This window comes from Bombus huntii, chromosome 3, assembly GCF_024542735.1.
Source record: "Bombus huntii isolate Logan2020A chromosome 3, iyBomHunt1.1, whole genome shotgun sequence".
NCBI lineage: Eukaryota > Metazoa > Arthropoda > Insecta > Hymenoptera > Apidae > Bombus > Bombus huntii.
The window spans coordinates 16,630,801-16,658,133 of NC_066240.1; the positions used below are offsets into that span (position 1 = coordinate 16,630,801).

At 36.1% G+C, this 27,333-nt stretch overlaps 2 protein-coding genes across 13 annotated transcripts in view; both read right to left on the reverse strand.

Moving 5' to 3' along the window:
* Nucleotides 1-27,333, reverse strand: part of LOC126864106 (hemicentin-1) — a 434,856-nt gene that overhangs the window by 1,717 nt on the left and 405,806 nt on the right. For 3 of the 12 annotated variants that reach the window (XM_050615072.1, XM_050615067.1, XM_050615071.1), the window contains 3 exons: nt 14,884-15,630; nt 11,726-11,789; nt 5,543-8,386 (listed from right to left, as the gene is read on the reverse strand). In XM_050615072.1, coding sequence (XP_050471029.1) covers nt 14,887-15,630 — 744 coding nt within the window. In that variant the 3' untranslated portion in view covers nt 5,543-8,386; nt 11,726-11,789; nt 14,884-14,886. The other 9 variants (XM_050615073.1, XM_050615076.1, XM_050615068.1 and 6 more) reach the window with 8 other exon arrangements.
* LOC126864119 (uncharacterized) lies at nt 17,889-22,720 on the reverse strand. The gene has a single exon (XM_050615099.1). It carries the CDS (start codon nt 19,942-19,944, stop codon nt 19,261-19,263), a length of 684 nt encoding a protein of 227 aa, XP_050471056.1. The 5' UTR covers nt 19,945-22,720; the 3' UTR covers nt 17,889-19,260.

The window sequence follows — 27,333 nt, forward strand, 5'->3', positions numbered from 1 at the left end:
ACGCACACACACACACACACACACACACACACACACACACACACACACACACACACACACACACACACACACACACACACACACACGCACACACGCATACAAATTTTTGTTCCACACTGGAGAATGAAAAATTACGGTTCCATTATGAAATGAAATATAAGTTTCAACGTGCAAGTTCACGGTGTTCGATAATCCTCCTACGTAACGTACGAAATGTCCAATGTTTTAACGATTTATACTTTACGATATAAGTTTTAGAAAGAGCATTTTTATATACGTAAACGAAAGAATAAGAGTAAACAACGAATTAAAGTGACGAAAGAAAAAGATTCCGACTTTTAAAATGGCACATCCTAGAAGGATAAAAAGACTGATTGACAGAAGAATTTAGAAAACTGATAGAACTAAAAACGGGGCATTTCGTATGTTACAAACTGATTAGTTTAACTGTACAATAGAGGCCAGGAATCGAACACCCACGTAACAATCACGCGATTACTGGTGCTCTCTTGCACAATTATTCACAAATTGATGATATTAGCGAATCGATGAGCGACAAATTGTAGATTATAAACCTCTGTCGCACGAACAATCTTTACAGTTTTTCGTCGAATAGGACAATCAATGTAGCCTTTCGAAATGTATCCTTCTAAGATTCACTTGTAAAATTTGATTCATTTCATTTTTATACAGAAGAATTTATTAAGCATTCATAACTCGTAGCTCGTGATTTTTTAAACTGTTTCGAATTTGCCCAATTGTGCAAGGAGGCCTCGAAAATATATAAATATTCATCACTTCGGAGGGTCTCAAAGTCTGTCGAAGAACGACGAAGAGGAAGAACGTGGAATGAAGTATGGTAACGCGTGTCATCACGCGGAAATCAAGTTCCGGTTTCCTCGACGAAAGCATCGAGAGTTGCGATTTCACGTCGAAAATGTTCTCATCGTTTCGATCACGATTAAAACTGATCGAACGAACAGACCAGATCGCCCTTCGTAATATAATTTGGCACGGTTCAACGTGTTTCTTGTGCATTCTCGTGATAATTCTTCCGCTCGAAGAAAGACAATACCAACGCAACACTCCATTTATCTGAACTCTTCGTGGGGCAATCACAGTTCATATAATAAGAGGACATCGGTTCTCCCTACGATTTATGATTTCTCATTCGTGTGCTGGATCGTTGAATAATCGATTTACAATGTGTACTTTCAAGAGGCTTATACTTTCGGGGTAATGATCTGTTTTCATTCTTCAATTTCAATTTCAATTTAGTTAAAACTCTACTTTCTATCTGTAAAGCGACATCAAACACAGAAAAATGTACTTATCCTTATTTCCTTTCGAATATCTTTAATTACGAACGAAACGCATGTTCTAACATCTCGTATTGTATATATGTTTTGTAAGGAAAAGATAACAACAATCGAACGATAAATTGAAGATATTATATCGTCCTATATCTGTACAAAATCATTGTAATCTATTGGACGAAATAAAATGTTTACCAATTCGAGGAGTATTTACAACCTCGAATATTCGAAAATCACATTGCAAGCGATATACCACGAACGAAATGGAAATAGTATGAAAGTTTGCAACACCTAAATAACGGAGAAAAATAAATATCACGAATATATTAAACGATTTAACAATAAGAACTCACATTCGGATAATAATGGATTTAATTGACAGGAGTTGAAATTAAAACACACACGGAGGTAAAACTAAAACGAATGAAATTCAAATAAATGGAGGTTGTAGACTATGTTCGTAAAACTTTGGTTCCGCGGCGTAATTTCTGTTTCTGTGAATTTTAACAATACCAAACACTATGTTTTGCCGTTACTGACGGGGCCAGCGGATATCTAGATAGTTACAGCGACACATTCCCGGTTTCCCAGACAACCAGAAGGGAATCAACGAATGGAAACTGTGTTGGTCGAAGGTGTCTCGAACTTGCTGAAATTCGACGCGATTTTCCATTAGAAAGTTGAGATGTCTCGACGAACGGATGGATGGACGATAAGTTCACGCGAGATACTTCCGACTAGACATCTATTCGATTTTGTAAATTTACCATCGGCGAAACTAGTTGAACGACGAAACCAGTACGGTTTCTCAAAGATCTACCGCAAGATTCATCATGGCTTCCGTGCTGAGTAATATTTGAATTTGTTCCGCGCACGTGAATGTTAGTTTTCTTTCTAGAAGAACGATTGAATCGTATGAAATGGTTTACTATGGTTTGTTGCGCGTATTCGATGAGAAATTGAAGGAAGCAAAGTTTTTTAACCTTTACCGATATCGTTTGATTATGGGTGGTGGTAACTGTGTGGATATTACTTTTAAGTTAGATGATTTGATCTTCTTTATTCTAATTTGTATTATATATTTTGCGAAATAGATAACATGGATGATATTTATCATATAAAATGCAGGATAAAATTAGAACAAAGTACTTTGAAATTAAGCAACTTGGTAACATTGTGTACGTATCGTACCAAAAACGTGAACGCAACATCGTGTACAACTATGGAAATTCACGTATGAATTATGGTATTTGGATCTATCCGTGAACCTCAGTAGCAAAGGTATCGATAAATTAGACGATTAATCTTTTTATTGATAATTTCTCCAATAAGAAACAACGGTATAAGTATACAAACGATAATATAACAATGTTCATTGAATCAATTCTCAGCATCTACAAAATTCGATTCTCATCCTCATTTAACCAAACTCTTCGCTTGATCAAATTCACGATACGATCAATTATAGAATGAACACGAGTTAATCTTTGTCCAACTATCGTCCAACTTCATATCGGTCGACAGTTAAATAGGAAGAAAAATGAGAAAAATTAATAACCGTGGCGCATGACGCAGCTTCCGGTAGAAGCACGTCAACGATTCGGCCAGAATTGTTTGGAGGATCCAATTTTTCCTCGAACGAATCCTGCGGCGAACCGTTGCGTCGCAGTTGGCGGGAGGTCGGTTTCCCTCGGCAAAAATACGATTTCACGGAGGTCCACCATCGATCTAACGATAAACCGCTGTTCCCTGGCTGTCTGGTTGCTTCCGTCTCGGTGTCACATGTTACCATACGCGACTCTGCCATGGCAGCACGAAGAAGACATTGTTACAAGAACGATATGTGAGACAGAGTTTCGTTCGTTAAGCGCCAGAAATCGGACGAAAACTTGCTCGAGACGATGACGATAGTTGCGTTCTCGACGTGTTCTTGTGTCATTTTCTTCTATTCTCTTTCCTATTTTTATCCTTTTCTTTTCTCTTTCTTATTTGTTCTTTTTTTTTTGGAGGGGATTTTCCTCGTGGATTTTTCTTGGAAACTTCGTTTCCTCGCATAATGTACAAACTTACAAACGGTGGGACATAGTTGGGGAGAGAATTTATGTTACAAAAAATTGAAAGGAGCAAGAAGCGAGGAGAATTACACTAATTATAGCCGGCAATCTCGCGAGGATCGCGGATTCGAGGAGACACGCGCGAGAGCTCGACAATGGCTGCGATATGTCTCAATTTTTCTTCTTCTTCTTCTTCTTTTAACATTTAACAAGATACTGTATATATATATATGTATATATACTATATGTATATATTTGTATATTTAATATTTAACGTTTATCGATCGTTCGCCCCTTTAGCCGCTTGTTAATTAGACAATTTGATCCCAGAACACATGGTAATAGCTTATAAACGTACCATTTATTTATAATTTCGCGTACGAATTCTTTTATGTATAAATTTACAGGTATCGTAACTCGCTAGTCCTTCTCGTGGATCGTACCGACTATCTAAATCGCGTCCTTCGGGCTATAGTTATCGATTGATCATATCGATTTTGTATAGATCGTTGGTCGTTTGTACGAAAGTCCCGCAACAAGGAAATCCAATTACCTTTCTTAAGATGTTAAGATGGAAGAGAGGTTATTTTAGGCGTATAAGATTATCGAGATAATTAGCTTTGTAAAAGGATGCAAAGGAAGACGCGATTTGGTGATCAGTTGATTTGGGAGGACGTTAGATCGGTTTAGTCCTTGGTGCAAGTCTTTCGAGACACGACTGAAGCAAGTAACTGTTTCTTTGGCTTTGAGATGTAGGCGCATCGATGAACTCGCTGTGAAATGTTTACTAAACTTTGCATTGGTAATGCAATGGTAACATATTTTTCATATGTTAAAAGAATCGACGAAAATAATTGTTTTTGAATATCTTTTGAATTATCAACATTTTAAAATAATGTTCGATTTTAAGATGCGAATGTTGGAATTTTTACTTAGTCTTCTGAAGATCGTAAGATTAAAAAAATCGAAGTACATGAAAATTTGGAAATTAAAAAATTTCGAAATACGAATAATTGAAAAGGTGGAGATTCGATGAATCAAGGACTAACGTTTAAAAATGAGAAAATTTCGAGGTTGGTAAATTTAAGACTTGAACGTTAATGAATCGATTCGAAACGAAAATATATTTCCATTCCAAGTGCACTCGCAGCGAGTTCGTCAAAACGACTGAACTATGATAGAAACGAGGTATACACTCATCCGTAATAACATTAAAGCTCGCAAGAGAAGCTTACGTAATCAACACTAAACGTTAATCACAATTCTTACACACGTTACGATATTATTATGGCCACAAGGTAATTTTCACGTAACATCGCGTTAAAAAAAGAGAAACTTAACTTTCAACCAATACAGTTGGATCATAGTTGAGCAGGAAAATTTGTATTAAATTTAAGCTTGGTTACGTAATTCTAGAAAGTTTAATTTTTATTTGTCTCTCTCTTTCTTTCTCTCTATTCGATATTTTACACGATAAATTAAGATTGACACGAAGTATTAACAGTCACACTATAATGAACTTATCAAGCACCAAGTAACGAAACGATTATGAATACAAGCTACGTTGATTCATCGTTATTGCAAAAGCTAGATAAATTAATATACTCCTCTGTGTAATAAATAAAACACATTACGAATAATGAGTATTTTAGATAATTTCACTAAACAAACAAAAACTTTCATTACTCGACATGCAATAGGTTTCATAGAATTGTAGGATATACAAAGGAAAAGTGTCAGCGAAGAGAAATGTGAAGCAAATATCTGTGAATTGCGAAAGACGGAATTCAATGATGCGAATTGACCTAAAAATAATCCCAAATGAGGTATACTGCATTCGTGCATAGTTTGCCCTTAACGAATTAAATAACCTGACTTAAATTCTTCTGAATTATCTACAATCCAATAATATCAATTAAGAGTTAAATGAACAAAAAGGAAGACAAATTGGAGATAACGAAAACGAAAAACAAATTAAAGAAGATCTTCGTTTTCGTCTGTGACACCATACATCTGCGGCCGTCGTCCTTGAAGCTGTTGCTGTTGCTTCTGTGCTTGTTGCTGTTTTTGGAGGAGCGCGATGCTGGCAGCTTTGTAGTTGATCGGCCCATAGGAGCGGTAGTCCACGTCCGCGTAGTCGAGATCCGAAAATTCCGGCTTGAAGGGCTGCGTAAACAGAACATTACAACGAACACCTTAGTCTAATGTTCTCTTCGGCTACGCAAACAGTGGAGCGTGTGTCGGCTCGCACGTTGCACGCTCGAATCCTCCTGCATTCGAGCTCGGAGGGATATTTCGAAGCCAATGTAAGTTTCATGGAAACAGCAGAGAGAAAAAAGTAAAAGCGTTCTTCGTTAGACTGTGTTTCTCGTCGAATGAATCGTTTTTATGTTATGCTGGGTGCGTTCGAAAGTTTTAAGGACCGTAGATACAAGCGAGCAATCGGTGATTTCTTATGTAAAAATAAACGAGAAGCGTGAAATGAAGTTTCTTCTGAAAGTTAAAATTAATTCATAGAAGTTGCAATATTTAATATTGGATCTAGCAGGAAAACATTGTCTTTTATTAAAATATTCCTTCTTTGTCTCTTTTGCCGTTTATCATTCGAACTTCCCAATTATAGCGTTTCTCAATTCCACGATAATGGGTTTATATTGAATTATTGAATCGAACTAGAAGAGAAATATTCTTGGTATTTTATTATTGTAACACTATGGTAGAATCTCGACTATGTTTCGTGTAATGACGAATGGCAGAAGTTGGAGTATCGCTAGCCGTATTGTTAGCGCGTTAGCGTAGATAATTGAAAGTACTTTGTGCAGATACAATCGCAAACGAACGAGAATCTCCTGGTTTGGTAGTATGCAAGAATATATATTTTTGCGTATCATGTGTATATTGTTACATATTTAAATTTCCTGTAAATGCATAAATAATCCAATTACCTGTCCATTAGTTAATTAGTTTAGATATTCGAGATTCTACTCTGTTCGCAATATCTCTTCCAGATATGGATTCGTCTTCCTCTGCATTACCAAGAGATAGAAATCGCAGGTGGTCGGCAAGTTATAATCACGATATTAGCTTTCTGACTAACGAAGCTGAATCTAATCCGAATCTAGTTTAGAATCTTGAACTTTGAACTTTAAAGTTTATACATCACCGATATATATTTTTCGTAGTTTTATGTTATTCGAAATGTTTTGCATTTAAAGAATCAATTGATTCATAACAGATTAATACAGCTTTAAACAATATCATATATCTTCATATATTTTTAAAGAACATACCTTTAATGCCATGCATATGTATTAAAATTTAAATCGCTTTACTTTGTAAGAGAGGTGTCCTAAAGAATATTTTATCTATGCCATATTATCTTTTCAAGTTTTAATCCCGAAACTTTACTCATCTCATTTCCTTATCCTTTTATTCATCATCTTTTTGCTTCTTCTTCATTTTCTACCACTAGCCTCTATGTGATTAAACATCAGGTATAAAATAGTTTCACAGTATGGTTGGAATGTGGTTCTTTGATATTCTTTCTAAAAGAAACACTTCTGTTAATTTTTTTTTTTACAAGATTTTGGTATCTCCTTTTTAGGACCTTCTTGGAAGATCTAATAAAAAAATAGAACTTACGTTACGTAAATTGGTAATATTCGAAAATATTTATTTTGTAGGTAAAATTTTCGTAAAATATCGAATCATTAATTAACTTTTGAAATAATAAATTATATGTCCTAGAGTATTATGTTGAATTCCATTAAAAAAAATGTTTTGCACTGTACTCATATTTAAAATAAATGTATCAAGATTTTTTAAATAGATCAAACGAGATATGATTACACAGTAAGAAATTTATCGCTATATTACCTTCTAATGTTCTCAAATAATAACGAAATTAAAATGTTAAAGATTTTTTAAATGATAAAAGATAAAATGTAATTATTATTTCAAAGGTACATTTTAAGGTACGTTTCATAATAACAACAATGTAGACACAATTTGCCAGATTCTTCATTACGTATAATGTTTCATATGCTATGGTTTATTTAGGCGTTCATAATCATCGTTATTATTCATTATACACGTTAATAACATTTATGCAGATGCGTGATTAATATTACATTGTAATATTTCACTGATTTATAACATGCGTCCATTCGATATTTAAAATTATTATGAAAGAAATTTTCCAAGTATATGAAAGAAGATCTGCCAAATTTTTTAATTTACATACAATTTTTCTCATTTACATACAATAGTAAATAAACTTCAAAATACTATCTGATTTCATTCTTCAATCGTCGTTTTTCGTACAACGAATAATATTTAATATATCAAGGTGTCTAATCGATATCGTTTCACTCTCCAGACTGTCTGACTATATACGTCCTGCTACTACTTTCGCTTTATTCCCTTTCCAACGTAAACATGCACGCTAAGATACGATGATTTGAATCAGTGAGATATTATACGTTTAAAAAACTAGAAAAAGAAGAACAAAGTAACTTTCAGAAATAAAGTAATATGTATAATATATGCGTTGTTACTGAACTATAACTGACAACGAGGTGATATAATTATAATCGACGATGAAAATATTGATATTAGACGAGCAAGCTTCTTTCCTGGTTCGAAACTATCGTCATCGAGAACACGCCACTGTAACGAATGAAGTATTTTATTTTCAAATGCAGATCGCTTAAAAATTGTTTATAATTGAATTTGACAGTGGCAAATTATAATACTCGACTTGACTCAAATAATCCTACCTTATGCTACATTTCTGTTGATTCTAAAAATTACTGCCTCGTAGTTGCTCTTCTTTATGTTATAATAAACCTTGTGTCTCGCGATAACCATTGTCAAAGGATTCTAAAGAATTGAATTATTTCGAAAGATGCATGTTTTCAGAGTTATTGACGTCAAAAGAAAGACTGATTTTTCTCCGATATTTTCGGTTCCGCGGGTTCTCCGTGAAACGTGGTACACGTGGAAAAAACCTGAAATCTTTCGACACAGTAAATGCATATTGTACGCCGATCGAATCGCGACGAAGGCCCACGCATCGATCGAGATAGCAGCATCGGACCACGATATATCAATATGCTGTCTACGTTATAAAAGCAGGCATCCAGCTAGCATGCTACAACGTGACTCGTCCACGAAGCCGTTGCTGCCGCGATCGTTCTAATCCTAGCATGCACAATCGAACACAGCCGGATAAAGCGATCATCGAGCGACGTTTCGACGATGAATCGACGCCGATTCCACCTCGAAACTTTCGACGCGCGCCTGCCACCCGAACAGCTTTATCGTTTCACGAACAAACCATGTGTTCATTGCTGTTAGAATTTTAATGATCAGTCAGATGTATACGTCGCTTCGTTTCGCGAACGTGACAACGCGGATCTCTGTTCTGTACGTCGCTAATACCTAACAAGGACGGCTAATTTCGTGAACTGACGCGAATACGGAATAAGAGTACTTTTAATGAAATGAAATATTAAAGATATTGTGAGACGTATCGTAAAGTACAGCGAGATATTAAAGTATCCGTAAGCAAATTTAAAAGTAAAATGTTAGGTATATTAGTTAAGCGTATGGTGCATACGAAATGTTGTTTCTTTCGAATTTGTATTTGCCGGGCTAAATCCATTCATTTCTGTACTATCGTAAATCATAAAAAATTTGGAAGAATTATTCTTATATGGAATCGTGTATTATTATATGGAGTCGTGTAAAGAGTTAAATGGCAAATCCCATAGTATTCTTTTCGTTGCTACCGCGCTGTATTTTTATCATGCTTTTCTTTCGCGTGGTAAAAAGTTCGTGTATTCGATTTCTATTTTTCGTTGCATGCTATGTATTGGTATATAGAACTTTGATACAATTTTCTTGTAAATGTAGCAGCCGAACCGGGAAAGCTATGGAAGTTGCACGGAGATTAGGACAAATTAATCCTTTGCACTTGTTAGTTGATTTTCTTCGTGAATGCTGCATTTGAAGATCGTTGAATTAATATCCTACTTTTGAAATATATCAATATTTTCAAATTTTGAGAGGAATGTTTCTTGAAAGTTTGTAAGTTAAGAATTCCTTACATGTGGAAATTTGAATTATGAGTCGTTGCTTCTTGAATCAACGATTTAATTTGGAACTATTAATCCTTGTATCATACGATATTAATATTAAGCAGAATCGACGTATAAAGAAAGGACTAAAGTATATCGAAAATAGAAATGAATTTTTTAACAAATAGATAGTTTGCTATGAAGTTTACGATATGATGGCAGTGTTTAATTTGAAGCATCGTTTCGATGAAATTCGGGTTACCAACGCCCATAAGTTTGGAATCAGTAGTTTGTTAAAGTTTGCGATTGGGATTGAGTTTATGACGCGAACGTGACCTATTCGCTGCTTTTCTGGCTTAGCTTCTTTCGCTTATATCTGGAAAAAGCTTCGAAACTCTGATTAAAAGTAGGAAGCCGATTTTGGTCGCTAGCAAAGTACCGTTCAAACTTGAAACATTTCAAATTTTTATCATAGAATTATAGTATTTTCTTGGTGTAGAATATCGGATTATCTTTTATTGCAACTCGTATTATTATTAAAACCTGAATTGTGACAAAGATATTTTCATTTTTCTTCCTTAACATTTCTTATTGCTATCTGTATCATTATGGTTCTTTCGATTTTATAAACCACTAAACCAGATTGTTTGAAAAATTTGTCCCATTTTTAGCTAGTGTTGATATTAAATCCTATGATTCATTTGCTGAGCGTAGAAGATATTTGTTGCTTGTAACGAACGGTAAGCTGCTTAATTTGAACAAATAATGCTTCCATTTGGACTAAATGCAACAATCTCAGAGGAACGTCTGGAATTTGTTAACAACGAAAGCATTCCTCAAGAAGATACTACTAGCATAAAACATACTATCATACACGTGACTTTTTATTAAATTTCTTTCATAACAAAAGATTGAATTTATTAGATAAATATCTATAAAAAATGGTCCGAAGAAGTTTATCGAGGAGGATGATGAAAAGTTGAGAGCAAATGGTAAAATATCGTTAGAGCAATAGACATGTGCATTAGTCGATAAATGTGAATTTTCAAACATCGCTGCAAGCCTTTTAAACGGTCATATATTATTCAATTATATCGGATTAGTAAATTATATTAAATTCAGAATTATTTATATTATTCAGAAAATTAGTTGAAAATTATTCGAGTTCGAAAACATCGAAAGTTACGATTTCTAGAGTATCTCGCTTTCCATCGAGATATAAATTCTGTTAAATAACTGGCGCCACTTATCTATAGTGAATTATCGATTCGACAAGTAACGTGACCGTGGAAAGGCAATTAAACGATTATGAATGAGCATAGTCTAATAAGACAACGCGCTTATCTTCGCGCTGTAGATTGAATTTTATAACGCACCGAAGAAAGTTTAAATCTCAAATGTACACGCTTTGTTATTCTTTTAGAAATTGTGTCATTCGTCGATAAGCGTAGATAAAACTGTTTCGAAATTTATTGGCGCAGTGTATAAAAATTTAGAAATTCCATCGATATCGGAAAGCAAATACAAATTTGACAATTTTCCTTATTAGTTCGTTATCTTCATTAACACGCTGCGAGTGTTTATGTATTTGTGTTACGACGAATAAGCAACAGTGGCAACAAATATATAAAATATCAAAGTAAAATACATATTACAATATACAGACGATAAGATTTTTATTTTAAGTTTTATTTCTTCATTCGTGTCTATGAAAATATAAATTTCTATAAACATTTCCCGTCTAATCATTAAGTTTCTATCCTGTTCTTGCGAGCTAATTAACTCTATTTTATCATAGCTAAGAAATTTTATAAGTTTCAGGAAAATACGAAAAAATAATTGTTAATACGTGTGACTTGGATCTTATGTCAGAACTCCTTTCAAAACATCGAATGTTTGTTTATTTGTTAAAATGAGGATAAGATCAGGGAATCGAGATTCGAGAGTGAAATGACGTTCAGCGCGTTGAATTCAAGAAATTATTCACCGAACGAACGAACGATAAATCTCCAACAACGATTATCTGTTATATAATCTCATCAAATATCTCCATGTTCGAGATATTAATGATTTTTAAGATATGTCTCTATATCAAAACATTATGTGATATACATTGTATCATCAAGTGCAAAGGATTAAATGCTACAATGTGAAAAGCTTTTTCTACAAACAGAGCCTCATTGTCCATATGCCGTAGCGCACATGTCGGATCGATCGCCATACCGATAACAAATCTAAGCAATACGACGTAATTCATAGAATACAATGTACCTACAAGGCATGTCGGACGCCAAAATGTCCTAGTAAATGTACGTATCGCTCTTTGTCTGCTGACCCTCCTACGAACAAACATTTGGAATACAATTGTTATGTATGACAACCCTGTATATCGTTATGAATACAAGCGACAAATCGTTTTAATCTTCATTTACAGGGTTCTCCCATAATCTGCTTGTTATACTTGAAGCGATTCACAAAACGACTTGAACATTTGTCATCTCTTTCAAATATATTATGCGTGTTATATAAAACATCTGAAATTTCATTAGCACTGTAAGGAGCGCTGCAATGAGAATTGTAAAATTTCATAAATATACATATAATCATGACAATCGTGTCTCTCATTGTGGTGCTAATAAAATGTCTAAACGTTTTGTATAACAGGCATACAATACGTATACACAGGGTGCTTGGTAATTGGTGGTACAAGCGGAAAGGGGGTGATTCTACGCGAGAAAAGAAGTCGAAAATATAGAATAAAAATAAAAAAAAAATTTTTTTTAAATTTTTCCATCGAGACAACGATCTACAGTGAGATCCGTTATAACGTACCGCACGCGTACCGAGCGAAAATTCAAAGTCGATTTTCTCGAAAACAAAGCCTCGAACGAAAAATTTGTATTCTATATTTTCGACTTCTTTTTTCGCGTAGAATCGCTCCCTTTCAGCTTGTACCACCAGTTACCAACCACCCTGTTATATAAAATTGTTGTGTGGTACGTGTTCAAATACTTCCGTGAACCGCTGTATATTATTCATTTAATCCTTTCTGTTAAGATACTTCCTTTATTCAACGTTTTAAACTGTTTTTCTGAATTTTAATTGTTTAATCGGTGACAATAAAAATTTTCGATAAAATTTATATATTAAGTATTTGAGTATCGATATTTAAATAAACGCAATTTTCGATACAGACATTTGCAAAACAATTTATTTAAGTTTCGACGTTTGTTACGCGAGGAAATGTATCATTGTTATTTTTAATATCGAACAATCGTTATTTCGATGAAATAACTGGAGGGAAATTTTCAGACGTTTGACATGGAATTTATAAACGAGATTTTTAATACAGTTACAAGCGTTTGTAATATTTAGGTAATCGCAATATCACCAAGCCTGTGATATTCAACAGAAAAATTCTTCTACGAAATTCGCTTTACGTATCGTCCAATTTACCTGTTTTCAATTCCACGCGGTTTAATCGACTTTTTCTCCGCTAGCTGGTTTCAATTTAAAAATACTTACCGACCAAGTTGATACGCGAACAAAGGAGGAAAAAAGAAATGCAAACCCGTTGTTGGTAATTATTAAAATTATAGAAATGGCAAGCTCGAAAGCATATTTAGAATGCAAGAAATGAAAGAGAAAAGAGGCAAACGAATGCAAGAAATCATACACGCAGAAACAAACGCAAACAAACAGACACAGTCGCAACGACGGAGTAATATTAAATTTCGAACAATAGAAAATTCATACGTAAAAACAACGAAACAATTTCCTAAGAAACAAAATGTTTAATTTTTCCATACCTGATATTCCGTTGCGAAATTAGGATGTAATCCAAACGATATGTAGTACCCAGCTTATAATTCGTTAGTTATAATTATAATGACCTTTTTATTACTTGTTATTATAATCTGTCGTTAATATATTATTATAAATTTGTTTAAATGATTTTTTAATGGATAATATTTTATTAATAATTAGTAGTCAATAATTTTAGTAGAAATTTCTAAACATTCAATCCCCTATCATTCTTCGATTATTTTGATTTCTTTCTGTCGAAGATGAACTGATTATCGAATTGATTTGTCAATAACGCTTTGATGGTAATATCGATTCAAGAATTTACGCTGTAGTTTATAAACACTTTTCAATGAAAAATTTTTCGGACCTGTCGTTTAGTATCAAAAAGATTGGTAATTTGTTATCATATGAATCATCTTCCCATCTTAAATATTCTTTAGAAAACCAATGTAAAAATTTCAATCGTTTGCACATTTTTTATATGCTATACTGTATTTTATAATAATACGTACTCATAATTTATAATTCATTAGTAAAATCAAAATACGTTATTTTATGATTCCATCGTATATACAAATCTTTATGTAAATATAAATGATTTCTCGGATATAATTATTTTTCATATAAGTATTTACGTATCAAACATATCCTTTTTCGAAAATCTCTTCATATTTATAAACGAGGAATATTACGATGCGATATTTCGAACGAAATATCTCGTATATTTGCTTTTCAATTTTCGCATGTAATGTGGTATAACATACGTTTATCGTTAATCCTTCCACACTTGTGAACAAGATATCTGTTAAACTAATTTTCATTTCAAATTTTCGCAGCAGATATATCTCACTCTGATAAAAGGTCACACGAGATCTTGTTGAGAGCGTCGCTCGAACAACGAGATATCTCATTAATGGATGCGAAAGATTCAAATTTCCTTCTACCATAATTCTAAATTCAAGCTTCTAATTACAGAATCTCTATATAAATTTCGTATGTTCTCCATAAAACACGTATGAACAATTTCATCTCTAATTTCCCATTTCCTTCCCTCACAAACTCAACATTCTCTATTTACTTTATCATTTACGTGATATTTATTATATTTACGATTACTATCGATCAAATTCAATCGTAAGATTAACAAATCCTGTGTTTTTGCGTAATAAAACAAAATTATCCACGTATCTATGTAATATAGAATTTTGTATTTAGAAAATATCGATTATCCGAATCATCGAACTTTCCAATAACAGAACATTATCAATTAGCATACCCTACCACCCTGGAATTCGATGAAAATTTTCCAATTTTTATATCACAAAAAAAAGGAAAGAGGAACATCTAGCACAAAATTTTATATTAACGGTATATAAATTATTTCAACCACCAAATAGCCTCAACGCGAAAAATCTATACGCGATATACACCGCAACTATAATTTGCAACGTGAGATCATCGAACTCGACTAAAATTTCTTTACTTTTATATGAATATTCGCGTATCGATTTACAAGATATTAATTATCTGAGACAAGACTTCTCATTGCGAAAACACGTATATCGTAACCAACGATCTACAGCGTAAATTCCCAAACAACCTGAAACCCGAACCCGCCCAACTGACCTTTTAGACATCGATCTCCTGACCGACGTCCCGGAAGTGTAGCTCGGCATACTGCATTATCGTGGGCGCGGACGGCGACCGCCCATCGCCAAGGTTCGACGACATCCTCTTTGACTTGTTCCGGTTCTTCGTGTCACCTGTGTCCGCGTAGTGCGTGCTCTCCGGTGGGCAACGATTCGACTGTCGTTCCCAGATCTGCTGACGAGAACTCGGGTTCGATCTGTGATAGTCGGGTGGACATTCCGCGATGTCATCTTCGTAGTAATGGGGATAGGAGATTTTGTAAGTCTCGGGTATACCGAGTTCTTGGACCTGGTGGAAGCTGGTCTCGCAGGAGGGCGCGCTCGCGTACGCGTCTGCTCTCCTGGAAGCTTCTGGCCGCCTTTGTTTTTGCTTCCGTTCGCTACGCTTGTGCTTCCTGTACTTTTGACTTCGGTCGCTTGACCGGTTGCCCGAATGGCGGCGCGGTTGCCTCGTAGAGTCGTGGTTCGCGTAGTTCTGTTGCTCCTCGTCGGGATGAGCCACCATGGGAAGATGATTCTCGTGCTGTGCCAAGGTCGGTGGTCGGCTGTTCGCGTGCACGTACGAGGTCTGCAAGGGGCTAACTATCGAGGAATGATAGAGGCTGCGCGTTAGTGGCAGTGTTAGTTGGCTGGAACTGTTGCTCGGTAACGGATAGCTGTACTGCTGCATCTCCTGCCGGTGTTGCTGCTGGTAGTGTTCTTTGTAGTTGTATAGGCTGTCGGTCTGCAACAGGCAGGGTTAGTCGCTGGGGATACGGCCGTCGGGGGAGGTGTCGTTAGTGGCGGATATCGCGATACCGAACCCGGAGGCGAAATGTTATTTCGTCTTTCGAAACAGCGCCAGTGGATTATTATCATCGGTCGGAGAGATGATTGGTCGCTTGTAGGTAGGTCTACTGGGATTTTCCTATGCATATACATTCTTTGTTATATGGATAATTTAGGCCGGAGAAATCGAAAATATTTTACAGGATATGTGATTATCATCGATGACAGATGAAATTTCAACTTTGAAAAGAAAAAAAAAGCAGAAAGAAAGAAGAAACGAAAGGCGATCGAAGGTTCGTTGTTTGACAATTTTTCAGAGGAAATGTTCGACAAATTAAACCAATTTCACTGACTCGATGGTACTTTAGAGAAATTATCCATGGATTTAGCGAACTATTATTTTATCCTTCGATCGTGCTAGTGGGTAATTACCGCGTGCGTGTTGAGACAAATGATTGGAAGATAGGTCCATTGGGATTTCAATATGGATTCTTTATTATACGAATGATTTTAACAATGGAATAATTGGAAGTATTGAGAGGGATGCGATTGTTCCGATGAATTTGAAATTTGAAATGATGCGAGATAAAATTTGTCGAAGGAAATGAAAGGCGATTGTAATTCCATTATTTGGATATCGATCTTTTGTTATATGAACGAATTAAACGATAAAATGATCGAAATACGCGGTGGTCTTTAGCGATGAAGCGAAAGTTGAAATTTCGACAAAGTTCTTGAGAGAAAGAGAATTTATCGGAGAGAACGTAGAGACACAATGGCTATTTCACTTTTTGCAAATCATTCGGAGGAAACATCTTAATTCAAACAATAGCATTCTATAATATTAATCGTATCTCAGAAATTGCTGTTGATAAGTCAGTGAAACGAGAAAAGCGAAACATTTTGTACCTTTTAATTTTTATTTCAATTCCGTTCCGGGAGAAAGAGATAGCTATTCGTCGAATTAAAGTTTAATATGCAAATATTGTTCAAACTGCTACGATATATTCGACGTCAATTGGCTATTTGATTCATTCACTGGCAAAGCGATTTGTTCCGAGAACGGAAATTTCATCGAAGTTATTGATCATATGACAGATAACGTTGAATGAAGCATTTTTTTCTGATATTACTATTTATTCCGTGTGTCATTCGCGTATGTCGTATATGATTTATAGCGTTGGCACGGCTCTATTGAAAACATCAATCGTACATGATCAACGTGAAAATCAACTTGTTAGGATTATCGAAGAGAAAAATGTATTATACAATTTAAACGCTTTATCGTATCACGTTCAATCTTTTCTATCTATTCCATATTCTTTTCGAAAAATAAAACCAGGTAGCTTCGTTTTTACAAACAAATTATGAATTTTACGACTCAGTTTCTTCTAAATTATTGAATTCCAATCGAGTTTTGTCTGGATACTCTACTGATTCTTTCAGATAAATTGAACATACGTTTTTTTTTCCTTTTCGTTAAATCTTCTAAAAGGAAAGTTATGTAATTGATAAGGAATAGTACAAAATTTCCTCTCTCCGATATCGGAATCATTTTCGAAATTCCTATGTCCGATATATTCAGTAATATTTTTAGTTGCTATATGCTATACTCTTACCCCGAGGAACGATTAATTTATTTAATAGTTTGCTAAATTTCTTTCTCTTATATTTCATTAGTGAAAGAGCCAGTACCCGCGATCGACATTTTCTCTTTTCTCCTTAACCGCGAAATATAAATCCTAGCTTATACACAGCAATCCCGGGAATGAGCATAACGTGGTTATCATGTACCTCTTGGCGAAAGTACTCGTTATAAGGAAGATCGTTTGAAGCTGGTGTCGCGTCTCAAAAAGATTTTCCTCGTCGGTCGACGAGAAGCGACTTGGCGAACCAGAGCATCCGTATCTCCTTTTCTCCGTTGCTTCGAATAGACCGAGCAAACATCTTTTTTACTATCTCTTCAAAACAATATCAACTCCGTGCAAAAGGGAATTTTTTTTCCTCCAAACACAAAGAAAAAAGGAAATGAGAAAGAGACCGCGCCACTGAGTCTTTAAAAGGCTTCGAAATAATATTTCACCTCCTTTTATGAATGAGGTTGAAAAGCTTTGTGGCAAGCAACGTGTACAGTTGTTATTTACGTGTGTATGTGTGTACTAGTATTTTTGTGTCGTGAGTGTGGAAACTTACTTGATACGCGGCCGACATACACAAGGACGGTCGCTACATAGGTGGCCAGATCCAGCTTAGCAGGGAAAATATGATTTCCGATTATAACTCGGCAACTCCGGCAACTCTACCTCCTATTTGCTCGAAGCTGCTGTTTTATATCTATTGCGGACACGTAAATCGTACTCATGCAGTAGGTGCGATGCTAATTATTAGAAACTGGTGCTTAAGGGATAGGATTTACTTTTGTATGCAATGTTCCAGAACATCGTTGCTGCTGCCTAAATCTTGGTCGCGATAAAATGGTAGAAAAAAATTCAATTGCAAAACATAAATTGTCATCTCAGAACTGTTGGGATTACATATATATATATATATTTTCTTTTTTCAAAATATACCACAAAAGTACTATAACTTATACCATAATCGAGCAATGCATAAATAACTATGCACAAAATACGTATAACGTAGCTTTTCTTCCAAATGTTATTCAACAGCGATATAAATAAAAGAGGATTGTTTAATTTAAAGTATTTAAACAAATGACTAATACTTATGAATTTTAAAATTCTTTCGCTTCTACTCTTGAATAAACGTCGTTGGTTCATTATACGACTTGAGCAGTGGGTAATTCAAGAAAATGGTCGAACCAAGCGTAGACTAATTACACGAGGTCGATGGGATGTGATCGAACGAGTGAGATCGTTGGCTGATATTGAACAATCGTTGAATATCGACCGAGTTGGTAATTAAGATGCATGAAAGAATGGAAATGGCGAAAATTTGATTTTTCGATCATAACATGTTTGTTAAACAAAGCCCTTGTCTTTTAATTTCTTAACGTTAATCATTTGTTTTTAAAATGTTGACTGATCGCGACATGAAAATCATACAGGCGCTGTATCTTAAATCAATAGGAAATTAATCGAATAGAAATCGCTGATTAGTGACATTATTATCTCGCGAATGGAAAATGATTTTATTCGGTGGAAAAATTGAATATCTAACCTTTTTCTGTAATTTTATTTAATAATCAAATCTTTCCTTCTACAGCTCTGTTCCGATTACGTGGCACATCCTGTTACCTAACAGTATTACGATATATTTCCTTTCAAAACTACATAACATTCCTTCAAAACGCATGATCAAACCAATCAAACAAATGTTCCACAAATCCTCTCCATTTTTCTCTCCCACTGTAAATAAACCCGTCCTTCAAAGAACATGCATCTTATCCAGCTCGAAAAACATGTTGTAAAAACAAGATAGATACGTAGATAGAACACAAGAACGAACGATTGGTCCGATCGATCGATCACCCTGCGGACGATCAATCCCAGTGTGTTCGTTTCAACAGCTTCGCAAGAAACGAGCGATCTCCTGGGGGGCGGCAGCAACGGTTCTTCACGAACTGCTACGAATACGGGTACTTAACGTACATAGGAAGGAACACGAGTAGTCGACAAACCTTGGTCCTCGGCAACGAGATGTTTTTCGGTGGAAAAACGGGAGGGGGGACGTTTTGATAGGTGTGCTTCGAGGGATCGGTCTTCTTCAACTTTCTTGGCGCTGGAATCGGCGGTGGCGGTGCCACTGTCGGATTCGACTGTTTCTCGTCCGATTGATCCTTGTTCGAACGACTTTCGTTCGAACTTTCATTAAAATTTTGATTCTGATCCGATTGGTTGGTGGATAAAGACGGTGTACCAGATCTGACGATAGTCGTGATCGTACTGGTACTTCCGTTCTTATGAGGGCACTTGTATATCGGAATAGCGTAAAGCTGATACTTCCTGTGCACGTTGTTCTCGTGCCTGCGACACATTCTCAGTGAATAGAATTGCGAACGTTTGTGCTTCCTTCGTCGTGGCTTTAGGCTGTTGTATTTCAACACAGGCGAATTATTCCTGGGCATGTTGTAGTCGCTATAGTGAGGGCCTAGGTGGCTCCTGGTCGATTCATAACCGGAACTAGCGTCGCAGAGAGACGCCGTTCTGCTAGGCGACCGCGAGGGACATGGCGAGCTCTGTACCGAACGATGATGATGACGATGGTGATGATGCAACGTGCCATGCAAAGCCGAAACTCGGGCAAACATAGGGGAAACCAACTAAAACAAAAGACAACCGGCCGCTACTTATGCTCGAGTTTCACTCTTTCCACTCCAATTCATCTTTGCTCGCATTTTACGATTTATAGACATTCATATAGAAATTTTGTCTAGATATTTGATATCGATAGGAGCTACTCCTTCCAATTAATGATATATCATTTTTAATTTTATGTGGATATCGTTGCGTGTTAAGTGAGAATTATTGGAACTTGGGGTATCTACTATACCGATACCGGGTGTTTCTAAGTTTTTTTTCTAGAATATATCGTCGAAATAATTTCTCAGTTATGCCATTTATCGATTATATTGTACAAAGTGTTTCGAAATTTACAGTATATCGTTTCGTGGGGCAATTGCGGTACACCCTGTATTGATTTGATACTTGATATCGACCGATGCACCTCATAAAGTTAGAGGGTACATTGCAATTATGAAGTATCGATTTTTGACTTGATATTGATATCTATAGAAAGTATTCCTACAAACTAGCAACATTAAGCTTCTCGAACAATGACGAATAAGTCTCTCCGAACGTATTAATTCAATTACTATCTTCAAGAATTTTAAACTTTCTTGAGGTAATGTGAATAATAAAGATTTTTACCTGAATTTTATGAATGTAATTTACAAATTGAATAATAAACTGTAATAAAAGGTAATTTAAGATTCTCACTTTCAATCGTTCTAATAGAATTGGAGTGCAAAGAATTAAAACCCTTCAGACAGTTCAGTGCGAAGAAAAATTGCAAACACTTGTCAGTTAATTAAATTCACTTATATGATAATAGAAACGCATAATTGAACAAGTCCACTTGGTATAAATAATATAAAGAACCAAATAATTTTATTCTAGCGAATTGGCCTGTGAACTGATCTTAATGAACGAGCTGATCTTCAATTTATCTGTGTTTTATCATAAATACTACGATATAAAATTTCAAGCAGGAAAATCGAAATAATTATGGAAAATATAATTCTTGCAGCTCGACCAGTCGTCGAACGCTCATATTTAAAGCCGACAAGGAAATTCCGCTGGAAATAAATAAACCGCGCGAAAAGCAGCCGCTATTATTAGTTTTCATTGTTTCAAGGTACTTCCGTATTTAATTTCGAATAATATCGGAACACGATCGAAGGTTTTTACGCGAAAAATACTCGAGAAGTTTATGCTCTCATCTGCCGAAAATCTATCTTCGTAGCCTTCCAACCAATTGTTTATATTAACGACGCTCCTATATACATGTTAAATATTTCGCGCGATATTTTTGCACTGAACAACCTCTGGGTTTCGTCAAAATCGTCTTCAAACTGCAACCAGTTTATTTCCTCGGGAAGTTGAATGTGGATTTAATCGTACGAATAATTCAAAGTCCCCTTCTTTCTGTTTCTTCAATGTAACATACCTTTTAAATAACTTTTATTTGTAAAATTGAAATTTTGTTTATAAAAGACAGAACGCGCGAGGATACTAATTGTACAGTATACACGTTTTAAATTTCTTCTCATTAATTTCAAATTGCATCTTTTCTCGTTTTCTCGTATAACACGAAAATCTACATTGAGAAATCATCTTTACTCTATCCGCATTACGAATTGTACTCGGGCCTCTTTGAAAGCTAAGATTACGAATCATACGAGTTTTCGACTATCGTTTGTTTGCGTCTCTTGTTATCGAGCAGGACAACACGCATTTGTAATCGGTCGTTTGTTCGAAAAATTCGTTCACCGAGCATAGGGCCAGTTATTGTCGCTCGAATAATGTCGCAGGCGTACCGTGCAAGCAAACAGGCCAAACGGACAAACTGGAATACTGGCTGCAGAATGAGATCCGGCCATCGAGACGGCTATTGTCACGTGTGCTTCATTTCAATCTGAGTGGACGAAATTGCTGTGCTAGGCGATTCCTCGGAACGATTTCAAGACCAGCGTCGAATAACAAGCAGAACAAATATAAAACAGGCTGCTTTCTAGCTGTTTCACGCTGTTGCTTTCAGACATTCCACTTACCTTGATACGTAGATACGATGGAAGAAGTCGATTGCCGTGAAAAGGTCGCATTAAACACGAATGTAAGTCTCGTTTAGGTTTGCCAAGTTACTTGAATTCCAACGACTTGACTAATCTGAACGAAGCTTTACACATATCCGTATCAGGTTACTTAAACTTAACCGACTTTAAATGAAATATGTAATTCGATTCGTACGAAGATAAGTTTGAAGTCAAGTTACCTCGAATCGATTTGAAGGAAGCTTTAAATACCCGTGTCGGATTACCACAGCTCGAACATAGGCTTAAAGTTACATAACTCAACTTGTACGGGCCCAAACTCGAAGCGAAGTTGAGTAAGTTAATCCGAACGAGACTTCATAAAGAGAAAATCGTGTTCAGCGAGTAAATTTGCCGGAACGAGCACGAACGGGTGCGTTCGACGGGTTTCGCGAGGCGATCGGAAAATTAATTTGTTATCTCTGTGTAATTTTGACACGGGTGCGGGGCGCAATATCGATCAATCCGCCGCGTCGATGACGATTTATGATGTGACCGCTCGCGACTCGTTTCCCATTCACCTACGGACACCGGCGTGACGGCCCGTGGTTTGCACGGATTCGCCTGAATATCCATTCATTAACCCTTCACGCTTCTGCTACATCGAGAGAGGCGACCGTTGCTTTATCGACGCCACGGCTTTCGCCTCCCGAACGAATTTTACGCTTTAAGGACACGTCGTAATTTTCATCCCTTTGCGACACGCCATGCATTTCGAATTTTAAAATTCGTTTAACCACGTATGACCACGAGCTTTGCTGTATTATTTAACGAATTAAGTGATACAAAAGATAGTACGGATCCTATATATAGATTCTTTTTCACGGATTACCTCTGTGATTTCTGTATAATCAATTCCTTTTTTGAAATTTCTCGTCAAATTAAATTCCTTCTTAACCTTCTACCCAATCTTGTTTAAGAGGAATCTGCGTAACAACCTGTCCTAATTTGTTCAAATAAACGAACTATTCAAGCGCGTTATACGATTTCAATTACAGTCTACTTCAGTGACAATTTCTATAATTCTCTTTCATTTCTATATTCCCTTAAAAGTCATTGTTAAGTCAAGCATCAGTTTTACTTTCTCCCCCAGTTTCTTTTCAAATTTTTCTCTATTATTAACCACATCATACAATTTCCATGTAAATTCCCACATACTTTTCCCTTTCTTCTAAATCTCGACGCGACTTTCGAACGTTCGAGAGGAATCTCAATTACCACGACCCTTCCTTCTCTCGTGACCTCGATATCCCTCTTTATCCCTCTTTATTTCACCCACCATTCGAACCTTGCTACACGCTAGTAATTTCATTCCCGATACACTCAATTATCGAATGTTAATCATCGATGCATAGCGGAGTTTGTTAATTATCCTCTTCGAAGGGAAACTCTGGTGGTGCGTGAAGCTGACAACCACAACAACAGGTACAAAAGGTTAAACACGAGACAAAGATAGACAAAGAGAGGGGCACAACAGGTACAGGGAAACGGTTAGCCGATCGTAAGACACGCAATTATTGAAATGGTGTCCAACAGAGGGATGAGGTCTCGTGTCGAAAGGGCTTTGAAGGCCACTCGATGCCGCGTTGCATCTTTAATCAGGCATCGTTGCAATTCCGTGGCGTAATCACAGGAGGGCCGGGCGCGCGTAACGTGAGATGCAAATTGGCGAACATTTATCGACTCGCTGATTATTTAGCGTCTCTAGGAAATTGATCCCCGGCCGAATGGTCTCGTTCAAAGCGTTCAAGATGGATGATAATGCCTGCCCGTCATCATCGCTATGGGGAATTTCAGTATACGTGCAGATTTTCCAGAATTTAGTCGACTGGAAGTGGTCCGATTCTCTTGTTTCGCTATGCACTGAGTTTGATACTAGAATTATCAAACCATGTTCATACGATCTAGATCTTTCGTTTTTTTTTTTTGTTTTCAATAACAACGACGTTTTTTGGAGGAAATAATTCTGACCTTTGTTGAGCCAGAAATCGAACAGCTATATGTGTCTTTACGACATACCTTGTACAACTTCCAAATTTGAGCGTATGATGCATACCATGATATTATTGCGTCCCCACATCAAAATAAAAACCTAGTTAAGAATAGAAGATGGACAAGCATCGATAGAAAATTCAAGGTACGCGAAGATGTACTTGGTCGATTGATGCGAGGAAGGGTCGAAACTCATTTAGAATGTCGTTGCACGGTGGTATCAGAGTGCCTGGAATCTGAGTTCGTCGAAAACTTCGTTCGACAGGCTAATTATTTCTCTTGTGACATTTTAGCCTCGTATCCCACTCCTGTCTCGTCCCTCAATCCGAACAATAATGCTTCCTTGACGTGATCACGGCAGAAGTTCCGCTCGTTTCCATTTCCGAAATTAGGAGCGTCCTAGGGGGAGGGGGCAGAACTTTTATTCATTGTTATCCGCTCTTTGATGTCGAAAGTGGACGACGGAGCGCGTTGCCAGTTTTTAGTTAAGCGTCCCCCTGGCAAAACACCGACAAAAACTGCGCCGAACGTTAGCCACCAGCACCGGTTTTTAGCAGAACTGCTTTGCAATTCCAATGGAGGAAAGCAATACTTTCGGCGAATTATTAGCTCGAAAGGTTCGGCCCCGCGCTTCTCTACGAGGCCTCTCGCTCTGAATAATGTTGTTGATTTTTGTTTCCAATGAACGCCGATCATCGTATGGATGGTGTTTCCATGTGAAATACGATGAACTCCGTCGGTAATCGGATGTATTATCGTTTTCAGATCTTGTTTAATCGTTTTCGAGTATTTGATCTCCGTTTTATCGTGAATAATACTGCTGATTTTTGCTCGGATAAACGCAACTTGTATGGCACTTTCCATTGAAATTCGATGAAGTATCTCGATAAGAGGATGTATTATCGTTTTTAAATTTTGCTTCACTGTTTGTAGAATGTGGGCTATATTTAATCAGCGCGCCACGTTTAAGCTCTCGTTTAATCGGTTCGAGAATCAATTAACGAATGGAAGTTTCTAAAATAATACGAAGTTAATGTTCTTTCTGTTAACTGATGAAAGCTGTACGATATTGTTTCTGATCTAGTCTATCACACTCATAAGTTATAACTTAATAAGCGATAACGAATCCTTTCAAATTTCTTATTATTCTTATTACCAACGTTCATATCGAAGCAGAAATATGTCCTACGTAAAACTTTGCTAACATTATATGCAAATTCTGAGGATCGAAAGGTACATCTAAAGGCAATTGCATTTAAATGCTTGAAAACTATCTAGATTCGTCTCTATATCGATATACATTTTATCGAGGCTATATTCTTTACTTCGGATTAAGATTCGACAAAAGTTTTCTTCAAGATTTACGTTCTTATATTTCTTGCTTCGTCCAAAATCGAAAGATAGTAATGACAAAAGAGAAAAAAGAGGAAAAATAATAGAAGAAAAGGAAAGGAAAGGAAAGGAAAGTATTGTCGAGTGAATATACGATAAATCACACTGTTTACGTAGTTGTAGAGCATCGGAGCCAACCCTTTTCTCGTTTGTTTTTCCCGCGGGCTATTTCCCTCCGGGGTGAAATAATTTTTAACGTTAATGGATTTTACGCATTAGGATAGAATGGGTAATACACAATTATACGTCACGGGCATTGTGTCGTGGACGAGATCAGAATAAAACGACGGATTGAAAAGGGAGGAAACGGAGGAAAAAGGGCGAGTGGGTTTTCCACTCAGGCCGGGTGAATTATTTCTTAATGAAGCAAAGGAGGTGCCATTACGAAGACCTTATCGGAGCCCTCGTTTCTAATTACCCTTTAATAATTTAGACGGTCTGCAGTCCTTTCTCTTTTATTCCACTCTTATTAGCGAATTCGGGTGAAACGTAAACAGCTTGCCAATTAAAACCGCTGGATCGTAACAATAAATTATTTCCTAATCGTCTAGAGCGGGTTTTTAGGCTTTCGAAATTAGTATTCTCTTTAATAATTATCCTACTATGTCAATGATTATGTCTTTTTTCCGTGTTTTATGGGTGTAATAAAATGCACTTGTTCACTGCAAACGACTTATGAAGAATAGTATAAGCGTTATTACGTTTCACAGTGGAAATGAATTTATTATACGGGCCACGATCGATCGAATTAATTGAAAAATAGCAAAAAGACAAAATGATACAAGTATTATTTATTTAAATGTATCGTGGAATTTGATGTTGTTCCATGCGAGTTCTTTGTAATAAATAAACTTGTACAAATAAATCGCCTACTTCTTGAGAATATTCACGTATTGGATGATGAAGTTGAGAAATTTACAAAAAGTGAAATTGTATGCGATCAGTTTAGTTTCTGACAGACTTATTTATGTATGTATGTTTCGTCGTTTTGCCATATATAATCTCGATTAAATATCATAAAGTGTAACTGAGCGAAAGATCAAGTAGCTTCATACTGCTTCTATAAATTTTATCTTGAAAGACGTGCACGGAACTATAAGTAGATAAGGTACGAATTTCTAATAGGCACTCGTAAATGTAAAAAATATTACGTTCCATCTCTAGAAAAATATACAATATCATTCTTTTCTTTCAACATCCTAACGTCTCCGCCAAGTTCGAATTTTCTCACGAATTTTACGCTTTCCGCATTCTCTTTCACTACATTAACGCGTATAGATATTTTACTATGAAATTTTAACACTATTTCTTATCATCGTCTAATATTCGTTTCGTATAAAAATTTTACATCGCCCTTTTACTTCTCGTTGTCGTAAACGCATCGTTGATAACGCGAGGAAACGTGTTGCATAAAAGAGAAACGTATTTAGAAACGGGTTCGAGAACGAAATAAAAAGGTGGCGAAGCAAAAGTGACGAGGGAATCTTCGCGGAAATACTAACAGTATGCTGTTATCGCGACTAAATACGATATACATTCAATTTCATTATACGCGATACTGCACTTCGATATTCAAATTAAGACAACAGTATTGCTCCGGGATTTTCCTGTTCAAGCGATCGTCGTACATTTCTCCTTATGACAGAAACTAAGATCGCGAGCTTAACATTTAACGAATAAATTCCTTTGGAGTCTCCTAAACCTTTATCTTAAGAGGTTGTTTACCAGAGCTCAGATCGTATCGTTCGTTTTATTGAAATGAAAACGTTTGCCCCGCCATCTTTTCCTATCGTAAGCCCTCGGATTCTCGAGTTCTATTTTTCTTTTTTTCTTTTTTTCTTTTTTTTTTTTTTTTTTTTTTTTTTTTTTAGATTTGCTTATGATACTTTGATTCTACGAGCCTTAATTGGAAATAAAGGACAAGGTAGAAAGTATCGTTTCTTT